This window comes from Mixophyes fleayi, chromosome 4, assembly GCF_038048845.1.
Source record: "Mixophyes fleayi isolate aMixFle1 chromosome 4, aMixFle1.hap1, whole genome shotgun sequence".
Lineage (NCBI taxonomy): Eukaryota > Metazoa > Chordata > Amphibia > Anura > Limnodynastidae > Mixophyes > Mixophyes fleayi.
In genome coordinates this window covers 213,181,258-213,201,291 of record NC_134405.1, presented here as the reverse complement: position 1 = coordinate 213,201,291, position 20,034 = coordinate 213,181,258, and the positions used below count along the sequence as shown (strand labels likewise).

The 20,034-nt window shown below is 41.6% G+C and overlaps 1 protein-coding gene across 1 annotated transcript in view; it reads left to right on the top strand.

Moving 5' to 3' along the window:
- Positions 1–152: 152 nt before the first annotated feature.
- The window catches only part of LOC142152543 (tetratricopeptide repeat protein 41-like), a 69,859-nt gene continuing 49,977 nt past the window's right edge, over positions 153–20,034 (top strand). The window contains exons 1-3 of the mRNA XM_075209294.1: positions 153–521; positions 11,447–12,376; positions 14,590–14,773. Of these exons, the coding sequence (XP_075065395.1) occupies positions 11,557–12,376; positions 14,590–14,773 (1,004 nt within the window). The 5' untranslated portion in view covers positions 153–521; positions 11,447–11,556. The remainder of the gene's footprint in view (positions 522–11,446; positions 12,377–14,589; positions 14,774–20,034) is intronic.

Here is a 20,034-nt window from a genome sequence, read left to right as displayed (position 1 = left end):
CTGACAGGCACCGGGCGGACGCAATGTACACACCAATGGCAGCCGACCACGCACACCAGCTAACCAATCATCGCCTTCCTCGCACTCCGCTTCTCAGTTATCGTTGGCCAATAGGCTTCTTCCATGTACGGTGTTAGGCGCTGGGAGCGTGTCTCGCTCTGATTGGTCAGCGCTCCGTGGTGCTCGCTCTCTGTAGGAAAGCGCCGCATCCAGCAGCCGGCGTCTGCGTTAATATTTAGTTGTTTCAGAAAATAAATATACAAATGGCTACGAGGAGATATCAGTAAATGACAAACTACTGATATTATAGTCAATGAATGAAGGGTCAATTATAAGAAGTGCTTCCGGGGCAGTTCTCGGGATGTTTACTATAGTTACACAGGGCCGGTGCTGTTGCTATGGGAACATGGGGGTGTTTGACTTACTCCTATGTCTTACTACTGTCAGGGGAGCGGAGAGACTGGGTGGGGGGAAAGTAAATTCATATTTACAGTTTCCGAATAGATTGAAAAGCAGCAATGGTAATGTGTATCTATTCATGTTTTATCTCTGTGTATCATATCTAAGTAATTATTAGTTGTGGTATGTGTAATTCATATCCAACTATGATATGAACAATATAATATGGTGTATCTACTAATTCTCTTGTTATTATTATTATTATTATTATTATTATTTATAATCAACATATTACACAGCACTGTGTATTCTTTTGGGGTGATGCATATTCATGGATATAAAGTACAAGTTACTTTGATTCTTTTATTTTTTGTGCATACTTTTTTTATTAAAGCAAAGGAAACAGATTGAGGGGCAACATGTCATACAGTATGAACATAAATAATAATATACGGTACATTGTACAGCCAGGGATCTAATACTGCTACAAAATAACAGGAATGCTAAACGTGTATTTAAAAAAGAGAACTAGCAATATACAATTCAGGTGACATCTGTAGCAATTAAGGATGTCCCAGAGATAGAATTATTTTGATTTAACTTGTATTCAACTATTTGTTAAATAGCACTTATTCACTATTTTCAAAATCTGATCTGGAAATAAATAGCTTCAATAGGTAGTGCCTGAAGACTAATGGGCTGATTCAATTAGCTGTAACGTCCCGTAGGAACTTTGCATGAAGTGTCTCCGTGGGATGTTATCAGTAATCTTTGCTCATTTTCACTTGAACCTCTATGGGGGTTTTTCAATTGTCCACGGGTTCGAGCGCAGAAAAACTAATACCGTTAATACGGTAATCTCTCGCTGGATTTCAGCTCGCAGCTCCATGAGCTGTGAGCTGAAATCCAGCGAGAAAATTACCGTATTAACGGTTTTTCCACGCAGGATTACCGTAATAACGGTAATAAATTTTTGGCAATCCCACGGACAATTGAATATGCCCCTATGAGTTACGAGCAAAACTCAGCAATGTTTTCTGTACCGTAATATCCGGTAATGTGCACAGAAACACAGCGCAATGTTCCTATGGAACCTTGCACCTATATGAACTGCCTCCTTATAGTCTCTAATTTGGTGAAGTATCCCATTTTTAACATTTATGGAATTATATCTTTTTAGGTTTGTGGCGCTGATTCTGAATATGACATCGGTTTTGCTAGATTAACTCGAATTTTTTAGAAAATTTGTACCCCATTGAAAAACATAAAAATGCAAAAGATGTAGGGCCTGATTAATCAAGGCACATATTCTGAGCACAACCCGCGTTCAGTATTATACATATTTAGCCTTTGCGTACAGATGAATTCATCAATGCATGGATCTCAAGATACGTGCGCTGTTGAATTGAGGTGTAGGTCTGCTGTGCTGTACTACACAGGACGCAGCAGGATACGTCCAGTACCTATGGGGATTATAAATTTGCAAAAGAATGCATAGGAACATAAAAAAAAATTAATTAATGTCACCTGTTAATAATAAAGGCATTTATGATAAAACTGGTAAATAATGTTCTGGGCATGTGCAGAGTGATTTTGTGGAGGAAATGCACAAAATTGGCAGATATGTGCCTTGATGAATCGGGTCAGGCAGAGTCTACTTACAAATTGCATTGAACTGTCTCAAATCTTACAAAAGTAAACACATGAAATACATAATGGCATTTTATTTGGTATGATATAACAGATAAACATAGTAAGCTGATTCGGACGATTACAATTAATGCATAGTAAAACACTGTACGATTTTCTTTTATGTGAGTTATCAGGACAATCACATTTGATGCTCCAGCAATAGTCAGCCATCATGTGTCTGTCCTATCGCCCTTGATACTTTTCCTCCATCACCTTTATATCTTTATGAAACCTCCCCTTGTTCCTCACTAAAATCACTAAGATTATTCGGATCTCAGTGTAAGTGGCTATGGAGAAAGTGTACCTTTATGCTCATATTAGTACCCAAGTTTTTAATGTTTGTGAGCATGTGTTGCACCAGTTCTTCATAATTGTGTGCTTTGTGGTTACCCAAGAAGTTCAACTGAGACATAACTGCACCAGGCAGAAGCTTCAACACCATTCATAAATTTTTACTTGGAAGTGGCAGAATTTGGTCTTCAGTCTTTACTTTCATAGTGGCGCCATATGCCCCTTGCAGATGTATATTGGTAGAAAAAAGGTGACTTTGAAATGAATGAAAGGGTTGGTCCTAACGTGATAGTAAGCAGAACATTGTAGTGACATTTTTTACCATTTTCACCATGCACATATCCACATAGATCCAAAGTCCTGCAAAAGGTTGTGCTGAATATTTTTATAGGGGTTAATTCCTAAAAGCTGAGGTAGGGGGCACATGTATGTATATGGTAGGTATTATGTTTTTATTAAAAAATGTATACTTTATTTGCATAAAATATACCAAAAAACAGACTAAAAGACATTACATTCAGCTGAACCATAATACTCTGAAACATAAATCAGTCATACTTTGTAGTACAATACTAAACATATGACATTTGATACACATTCTACACTATACATCATGTGCTGCACTATTCATTAATCACTTAAACAACACAGCTAATTCAACAAGGGCAATGAGTGTGAGGTGAGGGGAGGTAAGTGAACAGGGTAAGGGAGTTAGTCACAGGCCCAAAGCTTTATTGATAGACACATATAAGGGTAGGGTGCATACATAGGGCCCGACAATCAACAATGTTCAAGCAGTGTGATGGGGAAAGGAAGGCAAGGGAAAGGGAAGGGGAGTCACAGGCCCAAGGCTTTATTGAAATGCAGGCACATATAGGGAGAAGGAGAAATGTTTAGTCCTCTTCTTTCACAGGTGGTGGATCAGCCTGTGACAGTCCTGGATAGACATCTCCCTTTTCAATACGAGGCGATTCCTGGCAAACCATAAAGCATCAACATAGTTCACACTTATGGGACAATCCTCCTAGAGACCATTTTCTCCCAGACAATCTTTGCTCTAGCAGCAGGGAGCCCTTGAAAAGACTCCATCGTGTCTTTATCTCTGATGGGCTTGTGGACAGTCTGGTTTCCATAAGTTTGGGCTAACTCCCTCCAGATGGTGCTCCCTAACAGATTTGTCCACATCCAGGTAAAACCAGGGAGTGTTCCAGTTGTAAGGGAAGGAGCTGTCCCATTTGTCCCAGCCAAGGCCAGTCCAAAGAGGCAAGAGGAACAAGTCAGATATGGAGTTGTCCTCAGAGTCATTGTTCTTTCGCAAAGAGTCCTGCGGATACAATTGCAAACAAAGAAGGCTCACAGCTTGCTGGGAATATCTGGGATCATTTTACCACCTTTGTACATAACTTCCCGTTTTACTCTGTTCATTTTGGAACCCCAGATGAAGTGAAACCCTGTCTGTGCACAGACACATTTAAATATAACAAGGGAGTATGTTACTCCTTGCTGCATCTTTGTCTAATCACGCTTGATTTTGTGACAAATACCTATTCACTTTAATGAGAGCTGTGACTTCCTGCAAATCTCCATATAACACAGAGATATAAAGTGGTTCAACCTGTACGGTGGCTTAGTGGTTAGCACTTCTGCCTCGCAGCACTAGGGTCATGCGTTCAATTCCCAACCATGACCATTATCTGTGAGGAGTTTGTATGTTCTCCACGTGTTTACGTGGGTTTCCTCCGGGTGCTCCCACACTCCAAAAACATACTGGTGGGTTAATTGGCTGCTAGCCAAAAAATTAACCCTAGTTTGTGTGTCTGTGTCTGTGTGTGTTAGGGAATTTAGACTGTAAGCCCCAATGGGGCAGGGAGTGATGTGAATGAGTTCTCTGTACAGCGCTGCGGAATTAGTAGCGCTATATAAATAAATGATGATGATGATGATGATGAACCTGTAATTGGGTCTTATTGCACAGGGTTTGGGTAAGTTTTCCATTATGGACAGCTCAGTGGCTTAGTGGTTAGCACTTCTGCCTCACAGTGCTGGGTTCATGAGTTCGATTCCCGACCATGGCCTTATCTGTGTGGAGTTTGTATGTTCTCCCCGGGTTTGCGTGGGTTTCCTCCGGGTGCTCCGGTTTCCTCCCACACTCCAAAAACATACTAGTAGGTTAAGTGGCTGCTAACAAATTGACCTTAGTTTCTGTGTGTATGTGTGTTAGGGAATGTAGACTGTAAGCTCCAATGGGGCAGGGACTGGTGTGAATGAGTTCTCTGTACAGCGCTGTGGAATTAGTGGCGCTATATAAATAACTAATGATGATTATTATTTTTTTTTAATACAATCCTGCTGACAATACCCGTGTAATTGCTGTGAAAGCAAGGGCTGCTCACTAAGTAAAGTGTATGCAAATAGTCCATACTAACCTAACAAAGGTAAAATAAATAGCTATTCCAAGGGTCATAAATGGCTGGTGTAATCATTATCTCTCTGGTAGTAGAGGAAATGCATATGCAAATAGAAGTCAGTTTGGAGCAATGTGAGCAATATGTAGTACAGAATTCATAATCAAAGCTCATGTTTCTTATATGGATAGTTTATTATTCATTTCAATTACTTATTTACTATTTAACAGGAGTTGTGTGCATTGGGACTAAAAAAGTATAAACATATCTTAACCATAGTTTAAGATAGCATTTCACAATACTGCCTTTCACTTGCTTCGTTAAATGGCTACAGAGAATGAGCTGCGCACTGAGTCTGTCTTGTGAGCGCTGATGGCGCAGGATAGCTGTGACGTATAGAGGAATTATATAATTACTTTGATACATGGATTTATGGAGGGTAAGAATACATTCAGTTTGCGCTATTTCCCTTTGTTTTTTTCACATATGGAGGAAGCCTGCCTGGGAGAGGGCATATTCGGGTTTACAGCTTCACTCAACATCTTAATATAGCAATTATAACAGCATTATTTTAAACACCCTTTCTGGGCCAATACAGGTCCAGGGAGACACTAATGCATAGTGCACAGAACACCATACAAAAATGCCAATCGTCTCCTAGTGACAAGTTATCTTTATATGGTGCACTTAACTAAAATCTATTATTATTAATCAGATACTTCTCTTTGAGAGTAGTTGTGGTGCCCCCTGCTAATTATTAACCACCTCAAGTTAATGTAACACTGCAAATTAGCATAATATGCTCTTATGTAAAAGTGTGCAAATTAATATATGTCCTACCAAGTTTATATTAAGCTCATCAATTATCACTCTAATTGAAGATATTCCAAATTATTATTAATTAACTAATTTAAAAAATCTGTATGCATAATAAACTTCCCAAATTAATGTGAATACTCAATCTCAATAGCATTTTTACCACTTACCCTTGGTGCGGCTCTTCCACATAAGAGGAATACTGACACTTCAAATGGGACATGACGCAAGTATACCGCAGGGTAAATATCGATGGTTAGGGATCCATTGATGAACACACAATATACTCACAGTCACTTCTGTACCATTCATGTTGTCCACACATATGGCATGGAAGTTACTGTAAGAAAATTTGTATCTGCATTAATAGGAATAGGGATCAGTAGATTCTTTGCTGGCAATGTTTACATGTTGGTATACACACATCACATTGCATTCCATATAGTGTGAGTATTCCACTTGTGTGGACCAACCCTGAGAATCAGCATTCTATAAAGTGCATTATTCTGGGGAGTAGCTGAGCTGGGTTATGGTAATTATTGCCCATAACATTGTAAATTACTATGCACTGCACAGACAGTTGGATTACGGGTGTGGTACGTTAAAGCGAGCATGATAAACCCGATACTGCTTACTCCGATGTTTATTAGAGTGATTTTGAAGAACTGCGATGAGCTTACAGGGCGGCAGGTGTAAAGGACAGTGTCGGACTGGGGCATGAAGGGCCCACCAGGGGAATGCAACGGTAGGGGCCCGTAAAAAGGTGTGTGTGTGCCACAGCGCACTGCTGAGGGGGCGTGGCCAGACACCTGAGGGTTGTAAGACAAAGCACATATTATACATAATAATTTGCCCAGGAATCACAGTGCTGCATCTTGCCACTTCTGAGTTCTCTATCCTCTTGAGTGTGTGTATGTTATCCTGTTGTAAGAATCTAGATGTGTCGCCAGTAAATACAGTATTGAGCTCTTGATAAAGTACATCTTAGTGGTTATATATGTGGCCAGCCCTTTGTACCTAAAGGCATGTCTCTTTTAGCTTTGTTTCCTGCACTACTGTACAATATAAAGATTCATAACAATAATAATAACTGCTAAGTCTGGCACACAAATATTATCTAATTCTGCTCAATCCCTGCCACTGTCTCCAGACACACTGTGCTTTGATGATGAGGAAGGCCTGGAGGTGTTCAGCAAGATAGAGAAACGGGGCAGTGACTACAAAGTTCATGACACTCCAAAACGTTTTCTGAGTTTGTGGTGTTTTGGAGAATGCTGCACTGTACTGCACATAATCCATCTGTAACATGCTGAATGAATGGAATTAAATGTAGGATCATCTCATTGTACTTTAAGGTTTATTATAACCACTTTATACTGGTAGGTTTCCTGCTTTTCCCAGCCATATTCATATGTTTTACATTCTTCTATGTCAGTAACAGACTACAGGTATGATACAGAGTAAAAGTATTGATGACTGAAAATGTAGCACTTATCCATATGACATCATGTTACTGGGAAGGGGCTCCAAGAAAGGGGATAAAGTAACCCAAACAGTTTGACAACACCGCCTTTAGTGGCACAGCAGCGCCTTGCAGCGGCCTCTTAATCAGTCCTTGGTATCTATGGAAGGGGCCCCAAGAAGTTGCTGTATGGGGGCCCAAAATTCCTCTTGGAAGCCATGGCTGCACAGGGAGTATCTGTTCCCTTCTGTTTATACCATCGCCTGCAGCATGGCTCATTACATGTTTCCTAGCGCCCAGCACCCCATACATTTCCGCTCACTTATCTTACATCAACTAATGTCTTGGTCAACACCCTTTCTCAAGATCTCTATGATAATTAGCGCTGATCGATCATGTGCTCTCCTGCAATTCCTACAGAGTACAAAGCAATAGATGCAGCTACTTCCATCTGGATCTCAGATCTATCATGTGACTCCCTGAAAGCCATCCTTCAGGGATGCTGTTAGACTCATGATAGCTAGGTTACTGCATATATCTTAGTACCTGTAGGAGTCTAAGCGAACAAGACTCAAGATGATCCCCCTCGAAGTGGGCCGGTAAGTACCAAAAAGAGGTGAGGGACACAGGGTGTATAGCATTGCATCATTTAACATGTTTTATATTATACTGTAAAGTGTTAAAAAGTAAATAAAATAAGATTTACACTATCAACACTGTACTAGTGCTAACCACTAAGCACGGTGGCTTAGTGGTTAGCACTTCTGCCTCACAGCACTGGGGTCATGAGTTTGATTCCCAACCATGGCCTTATCTGTGTGGAGTTTGTATGTTCTCCCCATGTTTGTGTGGGAGGAAACCTCCGGGTGCTCTGGTTTCTTCCCACACTCCAAAAACCTTGTAAGTTAACTGGCTGCTATCAAAATTGACCCTAGTGTGTGTGTGTGTGTGTGTGTGTGTGTGTGTGTGTGTGTGTTAGGGAGTTTAGACTGTAAGCTCCAATGGGGCAGGGACTGATGTGAATGAGTTCTCTGTACAGTGTTGCGGACCACTGGTCTAATACGTATAAAGATAGTGTTGCACGTATACAAACATTGCCCCTCTTGTATCCTCCACATTGCCCCCTCACGTCTCTCACATTGTTGTTCCCCTTCATATCTTGGTGTGAGTAGGCGTTGCCTCCTAGTGGCAGCGCCTAGCCCTCGATAGGCGCAAGACCACCCTCTATCCCTATGCTGTGCTCTCCTACCTGTTCTTGCATCTGCTGCTGGTTTCTTCAAGTCAACTGCTGCTTGGCCAGATCCAGGAGTGTTGGGGTCCTGTTTGGAAAAGAGATAGCTATTTTTCACCTCCTAGAAAGTAGAGCAATCATCATCAACATTTATTTATATAGCGCCAGCAAATTCCGTAGCGCTTTACAATTGGAAACAAACACAGTAATAAAACAATACAGGGTAATACAGACATAGAGGTAAGAAGGCTCTGCCCGCTATGACTAAACACTAGACCAACCTAACCCCAACCAGCTCAACATTAAATTAATAGCACTCACGTTTAATAATTAAGCGCCTTTCACCCCAAAATTAAATAGTGTTTGCATTAAATAAATAAGCCTCCTTCTTACAAACCAGTCCCAACATTAAAATCATTCACTTTTAATATGTGCATATACCGCCCCCACACCACAAGCCCCAACATTAATTTAATAGGATTCCCATTTAATACGTAGACCTCCCACACACACACACACACCAGCCCCGGCACAATAAAAATATCAACCCCCTATTTTTTTTTTATAGCTTGGCCACCAGGACCTCATCCTCTATATTTTTTAATAGATTTGCCTTCAGTATGTCAAGTTACAAAAAATAAATTATAGACTGGGAGCCAGAATAGTCATCTCACCCCCCCCTTCCCCATATTATTTATACGTGAGGCGGAAGAATAGCCTTGTCAACTCCCCCTATATATTTTATAGATTTGGTAGCTGGATTTTTAAGACAACCCCCACCCCCCTTGATGGGATTTTGATGAATTTATGTATTTTTTTTTTATAAAGAGAACGAGCAACGTCCTAAAGAGAAGAGTAACGTTGTTTACAGCTGGTGCCCTATGAGCTCATTGCAATTCTTCAAAATCAATAAAATAAACATTCGGATTGACAAGTGTGTAGGAAAACTCACGGTCGGGTAATCCCTGTCGGGGGAAGCAGTATCGGGTTGGTGGTAGTAGCTGAAATGACTACCAGTGTGGATTGCACCCGGAATGCCCACACATCACCTGTCTACATGCACAGCATAGGCTGCAGCAAAGGTCATATGTTATGCAATGGCAGAGTAACAAGGGCATAATTATAACCATAGCAGTCTATGCAAATGTTATGGGACCCAGCAGCACAGGGGCCCCTGTCCCAGAGGAAGAAATGGCTCCATAATGAACTTATCCAGACAGTTATATGATTTGGAAAATAAGGAGGATAATAATAATTCAGACAAAAGTGCCAGATTGCTACTAATACAATTAGAACTTAGTGGATATTAAGACCACAAGAAAATAGTGTTCTTAAGGCTGATATAATGTTACTGTTAAATTATTCATATTATAAAGCATCTTTGGGTCAGCTAGTTTGGAGAGTCCCTAGCCATGTATGTAATGCCCATTCTATGGATGGTACAGAATGGTACCTATTGGTACATACTTATAAGAGGTGCTTGTAAAACAAGTGCCATTATAAACTCAACATTTGCTGCACATTATCCTGCATTATAAATGAGCTACTTTGTCTTGGCAACGGTTTTACAAGGCCTAGGTTTATACAGGTTTTAGGCTTCTTTTCTGTTTATAGTCTAAGGTTAGGTCTCTTATGTCACTTTTAAATACCCCATTTACAACTTATTTTGAAAGTAATATCTCATTGGTATATCATTGCAGCTACTGTGAGAAATAGTCTATAATCTGTTTTGAATTTCACATTGCACGGCCAGTCCACATTCGCTCACTAAATGCAGCTAAATCATTGCAGGGTGAACAGGATCATCTCTGAGTGATTTGTATTCAACATCCTCTCGCAGCTGTCCTACAATCACCCTCAATTTCGTCTCTTTGTAAGCATAGTATCAACTTAAGTTTTGTGCCCCCCAACATAAATCTCACTATAAGTATATTAAACGGAACAAACTTGTTTCAATAACTGCAGGCGAAGTGCGGCAAGCAGCCACTATCGGATCCCACTTCCGGGTCTGGGACCCGACTTACATCTCGCTTAAAAGGCTTTATCAAAGGGATAACTTTATCTCTCTTTTCTTATTTTAATATTTCACTGTTACAGGCCTGGAATGTATAGACATGTAATATTAAAGTTATGAATAAAATGATTTTAATAAGATTATTGGACTGGAGTGCTTTTGTCCATTCCAACTCTAGTCTCATAGTTGATGCCTTTCTATCTTATCCAGCATTAACTTTTTCAGCAATTTGTGCTACAGTAGCTCTTCTGTGGGATTGGACCAGACAGACTAGCCTTCGCTCTCCACGTTCATCATTGAGCCTTGAGCATCCATGACCCTGTCGCGGGTTCTCCGATTGTCCTAACTTAAACATCTAGCCATCACAATTCGGCCCTTCATTAACATCCTTACACTTGCAAATTTTTCTACTTCCAACACATCAACTTCAAGAACTGACTGTTCACTTGCTGCTTAATATATCCCACACCTTGACAGGTCCCATTGTAAACAAGATAATGCAATTCAATTCACTAGTCAGTGGATTTAATGTTGTGGCTGTGAAGCAGTCTCTTAGTCTGCTGTGTTTGTTATTCCTTTCCACTGCAGTGTATGCTTAGATTTGTAGATATTTTCCTTTTTACACCCTGCTAGTAATGGGAGCAGGCTCACACAGTAGCACAGGCTTTACCACATGTTAGGTGCACTAATGTCATACTTGCCTACTTTTGGCAAGTTGTATCCGGGAGAGGGGCGTGTCTAGAGGGCGGGAGGGGGTGGAGCCCCACCACCCTCGACAAATATCCCGTCTTGTCGCGGGGGACAGGGCCAAAATGACACGATTCATCGCAAATCACATCATTTTAGCCCTGCAATTGCGGGGTGCGGGAGACTTGCCAGCTCTTCCGGGAGTTCGTGAGACCGACCCGAATTTCGGGAGTCTCCCGGACATTCCGGGAGAGTTGGCAAGTATGACTAATGTTCAGGACTTAAAGCAGTGAGATTGGTTTGTGCTTCAGCAAGGACCTTAATATAGTACCCTGAAAACACAGAGTAAAATGATGTATATCAGCCATATAAAAGTCTCTTTTGTATTATTTACACATAGATCCAAACATATCAATGCTAATGTAACACTTTCTCTTACTTTGTCCTAGGTAGTGATAAATCTGGAAACTGAACAACACTGAACAAAATCTCAGTAATCATTTAATTATCAATAGTGAACCCACAACACACTGCTGTGTTGAAAGACCACAAACGTACCATGGCTGAAGTGGCTGAGCATTCAATTACTACACATAAAGATCACCAATATTACTTTACAAGCAGGACGCCTATCTGTCCCTATGTGTGCTCAACACCAAAAGATTTTATAGAAGAAAGAAAATATTTGGCCCAAGCAATATTCCCTCAACTTGACCACTTCTGTCTTATCAGAGGAACTTCTTTTAAAGCTGTCGATCTCAAGTGGCCAATAGAAAAGATATCAAATAATGTGGATTCCATGCCTCATGTACAGCCGAATGACATAGCACATGAGCAGTTAAAGCTCTGTTTGGACTATATTAACAGTTCATTTCCTTTCTTTATATGTATACTTGGTCATACTTATGGTGAATTTTTACCAGAGAGTCAGATCCAGGTTCCCTTGGGCTCTGCTGACCAATCAGACACTTCAGGTCTATATGATATAGAGCAGAATCTTATTGTGGCAGCAAATGGCGGATACCCCTGGGTCTTGGAGGGAAGTAACAAGGAACGTAGCTTAACAGAACTTCAGGTTGTCCAAGCTACATCTTTTAAAGATAACCAATATCAGTACTACTACTTTAGAGACTACCTCTATATCGAAGAAAAAATACACCAATCTAATGAACACGAGAAGCAACGTATTTTGTCCTCTTTTGCAAGTAAAAATGAAGATGAAGAATTGAGGATATGGGAGTTGAAAACCAGCATTGTGGATAAAGGATTACCTGTGAGGTTTTTCAAAACGAAGGAGGAACTTGGGAGCTTGATACTGAAAGATTGGTGTGATGTCATAGACAAGCTTTATCCCCTCAGCTCCACTTCTGTAAACATAGGTCAGTCATGTTTTGGATTTGAATAATTAAGATACAAAGTATAGAGGGGAATTCATTGCACCATGCACATTGCCAGCAATTACGGTACAAATATTCGCTAATTTTTGCTTGCACCTCTATTCTACAGAACTCTCCACGCAAAGTGAATAACGGGCGTTCTGGAGACGCTTCGTGGCTAATTTAATTACTCTCATAGGGGGAGATTCTGTTAGTAGTGAGGTCCCTCGTGCGATGTGCTGCACAATTACAATTATGGTACAGAATACATCGGGCTTTGAGATGCGAGTAAAAATGACTAAATATGCTTTCCTGCAACATCCCACGGAGGCAATTTAATTAGCGTAGGTTTAACAGAAATCTCTGCTCATTTTTCCTCGCACCTTTAAAATGAGTGCAGATTTCTACCGTAATTGCTGGCAATGTGCGCAGCACAATGTCCACGCACGATATCGCTGGCAGTTGAATCTCCCCCATAGTGCAAGCTTCCTAAAAAACCTCTTGTCTAATGGAATATCCACCATAGTGCAAGCTTCCTACAGAACCTCTTGTCTAATCGAATCTCCCCCATAGTGCAATCTTCCCACAGAACCTCTTGTCTAATGGAATCTCCCCCATAGTGCAAGCTTCCTACAGAACTTCTTGTCTAATGGAATCTCCCCCATAGTGCAATCTTCCCACAGAACCTCTTGTCTAATGGAATCTCCCCCATAGTGCAAGCTTCCTACAGAACTTCTTGTCTAATGGAATCTCCCCCATAGTGCAAGTTTCCTACAGAACCTCTTGTCTAATGGAATCTCCCCCATAGTGCAAGTTTCCTACAGTCCCCCTTGTCTAATGGAATCTCCCCCATAGTGCAAGCTTCCTACAGAACTTCTTGTCTAATGGAATCTCCCCCATAGTGCAAGCTTCCTACAGTACCCCTTGTCTAATCTCCCCCATAGTGCAAGCTTCCTACAGAACCTCTTGTCTAATGGAATCTCCCCCATAGTGCAAGTTTCCTACAGTACCCCTTGTCTAATGGAATCTCCTCCATAGAGCAAGCTTCCTACAGTACCCTTTGTCTAATGGAATCTCCCCCATAGTGCAAGCTTCCTACAGAACCTCCTGTCTAATGGAATCTCCCCCATAGTGCAAGTTTCCTACAGTACCCCTTGTCTAATGGAATCTCCCCCATAGAGCAAGCTTCCTACAGTACCCTTTGTCTAATGGAATCTCCCCCATAGTGCAAGCTTCCTACAGAACCTCTTGTCTAATGGAATCTCCCCCATAGTGCAAGCTTCCTTCAGTACCCCTTGTCTAATGGAATCTCTCCCATAGAGCAAGCTTCCTACAGTACCCTTTGTCTAATGGAATCTCCCCCATAGTGCAAGCTTCCTACAGAACCTCTTGTCTAATGGAATCTCCCCCATAGAGCAAGCTTCCTACAGTACCCTTTGTCTAATGGAATCTCCCCCATAGAGCAAGCTTCCTACAGAACCTTTTGTAGAATCTTCCCCATAGTGCAAGCTACCTACAGAACCTCTTAGATAATTGAATCTCCCCCATTTCTTAATGATTTTTTCCTATTTGTTTCCAAACATTTTTCCATAGTTCTGTAAATAGTTGCACACAAGTTTATATGCCATGGATAAATGCCCAAACTGGATAACATCAACATTATCTAATATTTCTGTAGTTTTTGCTCCATTTTATCTGCATGTATACATAAATATCCTAAGTGGGGCATTAAAGTTCCAAAAATCTGTCTCACCATGCCTACAACTTGGGTGGGGTGCAGATCTCCTGGAGTAAAAAAACACATTTAAGCGGCTATGGCAATAAAAGGTATATGGAAATCAAAATTTGGAATATTGTCCATGAATTCTTTGTTCTAAACACAGATGTCCGCATATGCACTTTTGTACACTAAAAACGTATATTTTAAGCAAAAAAAGGTGCTTGCGTCCAACTCAGAATGAACCTCTTAGTGCCTGGCGATCGTGTTTGTGTTACCAGATCACCAGACAGCAACAATAATTAAATTTTCTTTTCAGTACGTTTAAATAGTTTGGAGAAAAATGATTGTAGATCTATTGTATTGCAAAGGTGTGTTGTGTTTTTTCTTCCTAATCAGAAAGTAGAGTTAACACATTAGGATAGAATTTTCCATGTGTTATAATGGATTTATTTGTCTACCACTGAGATAAGGTTCTCTTGCTATGCTTGTATTTAAGGTCATGAACACAACCTTGCACAAGCGTACCACCAGGCATATGCTGAAAGTCTGTGCAAAGATTTTGTGGCCTCACGAAGATTGAACAATCTTTTCTTGGTCCTTGATAGATTTTCTCTGGATACTCTGACAAATGAAGAGTCTGGCAACACCAGTGTTGATTATTGTAATGTGTCTGCAGAAAGGTATGCTATATGCATAGGACTGTAAGAAGTCTTCATCTTCAGCTTGACTTGAGTTTGTTCACTTTATGTTTCATATTTTGCATGACCTTTTTAAGAATATAAAATTAACAGTCCCGGGTATAAGTTACAAGATTAACGGATATGCTCCTTCCAATAAGTTGAACCCTTAATGTTTGATCAGGAGTGCTCCTTTAAACAATAAATTAGGAATATACAGGATGCATACAACCAGTGTCGGACTGGGACATGAAGGGCCCACTGGGGGACTGCAACGCTAGGGGCCCACCAGAGGGGGTGTGGCCAAACATCACAGAGGCGAGACCAGACACTAGAGGGGGAGTGGTCAGGCCACAAAGGACAGCTAGCACCATAGTGTAGTAACCTGCACCTTAAATTGGGCAGAACAGTCACCAAAACTTGGGATTATCCCACAAGACCAGGCTTGGCTAACCTGTGGCACTCCAGGTGTTGTGAAACTACAAGCCTCAGCAAGCTTTGCCAATATATAGCAGCATATTGCTGGAAGTGTATGCTGGGACTTTTAGTTTCATAAAACCTGGAGTGCCACAGGTTAGCCAAGCCTGCACTAGACTCATTTGACAGACTGTCCTACCTGTTCTTGTCACTTTTACCACCTGTGGCTGCTGGTTTCTTTAGTTGCGGCTTGTCTGGATCCTGGAATGTTGAGGGCCCTATTTGGAAAAAATAATGGGTACATTTAGAAAATTTCAGCCAGCCCCGGCGTTAAAGCAATAGGACCCACAATTAATACATAGGCCTTCCTCCAGCCCCAACATAAAAGTAATAGTATTCCCATTTAATAAACCTATTTCCCTCCCTCCAGACAGCCTCTGCAATAAATTAATCACATTTACGTATAATAAATATACCTATTTCCAGCAACCGTCACTGCCATTAAATAATTCATATTCACATTTAATAAATAGACCTCATGCTCCTCAAACTCAGCCCCGCATTCAATTAATAGCGTTCAAACCACCCCATCTTAAATTAATAGTCCCCACTATAAAATTAAATTGCCCTATCTTTACCCTACTAAGAAAATAGCACCCATTATTTAGTCACCACCTACCACACACACATTACATTGCCACAAGTCCGTTGTGCCATCACACACACACATTACTGTGCCCCTTCATCACCATGCTGTGCCTTCTTATGATCACACTGCACCCTCCATGCTGCTTTCACTCACCCCTCCTCCTGGCCCCCGTTCATAACCCTGTGCCTTGCTGCTTTTGCTCCCCCCTTCTCCTGGCCCCCTTCACACTCTGCCATGCTCCCCGTGCTCCCCCTTCTCTCTGACATGCTCCCCCTTCTCTCTGCCATGCTCCCCCTTCTGTACCATGCACCCCCTCCTCTGTGCCATGCTCCCCCTTCTGTGCCATGCTCCCCCTTCTCTGTGCCATGCTCCCCCTTCTCTGTGCCATGCTCCCCCTTCTCTGTGCCATGCTCCTCCTTTTCGATGCCATGCTCCTCCTTTTCGATGCCATGCTCCCCCCTTCACTCTGCCACTTACCTTTTGTATCTACCTCTTTCTTTTCTTCTGTCTTGCCGGCGCTCCTCACTGAACGTCGGGCGTGATGAAGTCACGCCCGACAGTCAGTGCAAACGGAGCCGACGCCGCGGTCACGTGAGTTGTTTTTTTTTTGTTTTGTTTTTTATAAAGTTTCTCGCTCCCCCCACCAACGAAGAGGGGAGTGATTCAGGGTCGGAGCCTACTGGTGGATAGCCCGGTCCCCCGGCGGGCCAGTCCGACCCTGCATACAACTTACAGCATAGTAAGCACATTAGTTCAAGGTGTACATTTTTTTCTTTATCTAAGAAAAATCACATAAATAATATATGGGGAAAGAAACAGTAATAAATTAGATCCAATACAATAGTTTAGAACCACACCTTGCTTTCTCGACACTTCATAAGTCATACATCTCAAATCTCATATCAAAGCACTCCCTCCTATCCTCTTAGATCTATCATCTTCGCCTTGTCTCGACTCTGATAACCACCTCTCACTCCCGCCTACAAGACTTTGCCCGTGTTGCTCCCCATTTATGGAATTCCCTACCATGCCCAATCAGGCTTTCCCACAGCCTTCAAACCTTTAGACACTCTCTGAATAGTCATCTCATTTTTGGAGCTTAACTTATCCCCGATAACAATATTCACACTAATGCACCCTCACAACTGTCCCAATCTCCGCTCTGAACCACATTTGCTCGTCTTGTTTTAGTTGTGACCTCTTCCACTTAGAGTGTAAGCTCTCTAATGAGCAGGGTCCTCCATACCATTGGTTTTCATGTCTGCATTTAGTTGGTCTACCTAGTATGTCCCTGTTTTATGAATAACCTGTTTTCCCTACTGTACGGTACTGCGGAGCATTGTGATGCCTTACACATCTACAATAATAATAATAATAATAATAATAATACTTTATAGCATATACTGTATGTGTAGCACCATGTATGTATATTAGAAAAAGCACAAATTAACTATCAGACAATTCTTGCTCCAGACCACGCACAAATTAGAAATTCACAAGATTTCCTGGGAAAGGAACTGTAACGATACTGGTGGTATTACCTGAAGCCCAATAGCCGAGTAGATATCCAGAGAGTAGTCAGACGTTAGCCGGGTTGGTACACAAGCGGGTAGTCAGACGTTTGCCAGGTCGGTACACAAGCGGGTAGTCAGGCGTTTGCCGGGTCGGTACACAAGCGGGTAGTCAGACGTTTGCCGGGTCAGTACACAAGCGGGTAATCAGACGTTAGCCGGGTCGGTACACAAGCAGGTAGTCACAGATGCAAGGTAGAGTAGCAGGTAGCAGGAGCTGAGCAAGCAGAATACTCAAGCATATGTCTGAACCAGGAAGTGCCATTTATAGGCCCAAACAGGAAACAGGATCCAAGATGGTTTCTCTTTGATTCCAAACTGGCCATCTTGGATAAGGGCAAATCTAAGGGCAAGTTTGCAAATACAGAGACCTCTAGTGGTCGGAGGTGCAAATGTCAAGGTAATTCCTTACAGTATTCCCCCCTTTCAATGACGTCCTCTGGACGGTGCTTTGCAGGGTTTCTCCGGGTATCTTTGATGAAATTCACGCAGTAATCGAGGTGCATGGACATTCTCTCCTGGTTCCCATGAATTGTCTTCAGGTCCATATCCCTGCCATTGTATCAAATAGTGAAGTCTATTTCTAAATATTCGAGAATCTAGTATTTTCTCTACCAGAAACTCTTCATGTTCATCAATTTGAACATGATCTGGAGGAGGCAAGGTACGACCAGGAAATGGATTTGAAACTACTGGCTTCAGTAAGGAAACATGAAACACAGGATGAACCTTCATAGATCCTGGGAGTTCAAGTCGAAAGGCAGATGAACTGACTTGGGCCAAAATTTTAAAAGGATCTATATATTTCGGTCCTAATTTAGGAGTAGGCATGCTTACTTTTAGGTTTCTTCTAGAAAGCCAAACATCGTCACAAACATTTAAAACTGGTGCAGCTTTTCGATGTCTATCTGCAATTCTCTTTTAACTGTCCTGTGCATGTTGCAATGTCTCTCTTAGTACTTCGAGATTATTCTGTAGCGACTCTAGTCTGGATGTAACAGCAGGTATGGAAGGATCATGTAGAAAATTGGGGAGTAGGCTTGGATGATACCCCAAATTGGCATAAAAAGGACTTTGTCTTGTGGATGAGTGTTGTGAGTTGTTGTATGAAAACTCTGCCATTGGCAGAACGTTAGTCCAGTAATCTTGCAGATGGCAAATGTAGCACCGTAGGTATTGTTCTAAAGTCTGATTGGTGCATTCTGTCTGTCCATTGGATTGAGGATGGAAAGCAGTTGATAATTTGATATTAATATTAAGAGCACTACAAAACTGCTTCCAAAAACGTGAAGTAAATTGTACTCCTCGGTCAGAGACTACATCATCAGGGACTCCATGTAGACGAAACACTTTCTTGATTAGTAATTCTGCGGTTTCTTTTGCAGAAGGAAGTCCACGACAGGGCACAAAATGAGCCATTTTTGTGAGTCGATCTACAACCACCAGAATTGTAGTCATACCCTTGGATGAAGGTAAATTCACAATAAAATCCATGGAAATTGAACCCCATGGTCGAGAAGGAACTGGCATAGGCTGTAAGAGTCCAAGTGGAGCAGTGCGGGGAGTCTTAAACCGGGCACAAGTACTGCAGGATGATACCAATCTTTTGACATCCTCCTTGTATTTCGGCCACCAGAAGTAACGGGATAATAATTCATGCGTCTTCCAAACACCTTTATGGCCAGTCTAGAGTCATGGACAAATTGCAGTACTCTTAATCTTGCTGCTGCTGGTACATACAAGCGATGTCCATACTTCCAAATGTTATCTCGATAGGTCAAGTGTAAATCTGTAGGGTTCTAAAAGGATCGGATCAGTTCTATAACCCTCTTTGATGTCAGACAACAGCTCACCAGTACCAATAGTTCCCAGGAAATTTGACTTAGAGAGGATTGTCTTTTCCGGATCAAGCTGTGGTGAGTCCAGGGCCGGTGCTAGGTCTGTAGGCGCCCTAGGCAAAGTTTCAGCCCAACGCCCCCCCACCCCACCCCCGACCCTGCGAGGTTCTCACACACATTTATTTATTTTTAAATTAATGAATCGGAATTCTACATTTATTATTACTGTAGCGCCTTACCTGGTTTTGTTCAGACCAAGTGCCAGTCACACCCCTTCTTCAGCAACAATCTGTCCATGCCGCTTGAGTCTAGTGGAGAAAGCGCAACATTACTGGAGTGCAATAATCCGTAGGGGAAGGAAGGGGGGTGTCCGAGGTGACGGGCAGAAGTAGAGACCGAGCACTCTACTCCTATTGCCGACACCTCGATTTGCTCTGGCCCTGGGCGCAGGGTTACAGATATGACTTTCAAAATATGGGGTAGAAATTCTACCCCGTACTTTGCAAGTCAAATATAGAGCATGAGGTGGCAAATAGTCATTTTTCTATGGTATAAAAATTACTATTTGCCACGTCATACTCTATATTTGATTTGCAAAGTATGGGGGAGAAAATGACTTATTTGGCACCTCATGTTCTATATTCGATTTTAAAACTATGGTGGAGAAAATGATTATTTTATTGGCACCTCATGCTCTATATTTGACTTGCAGTTGTCAAATATAGAGTATGACGTGGCAAATAGTCATTTTTCTATTTGCCACGTCATACTCTATATTTAAATTTGCAA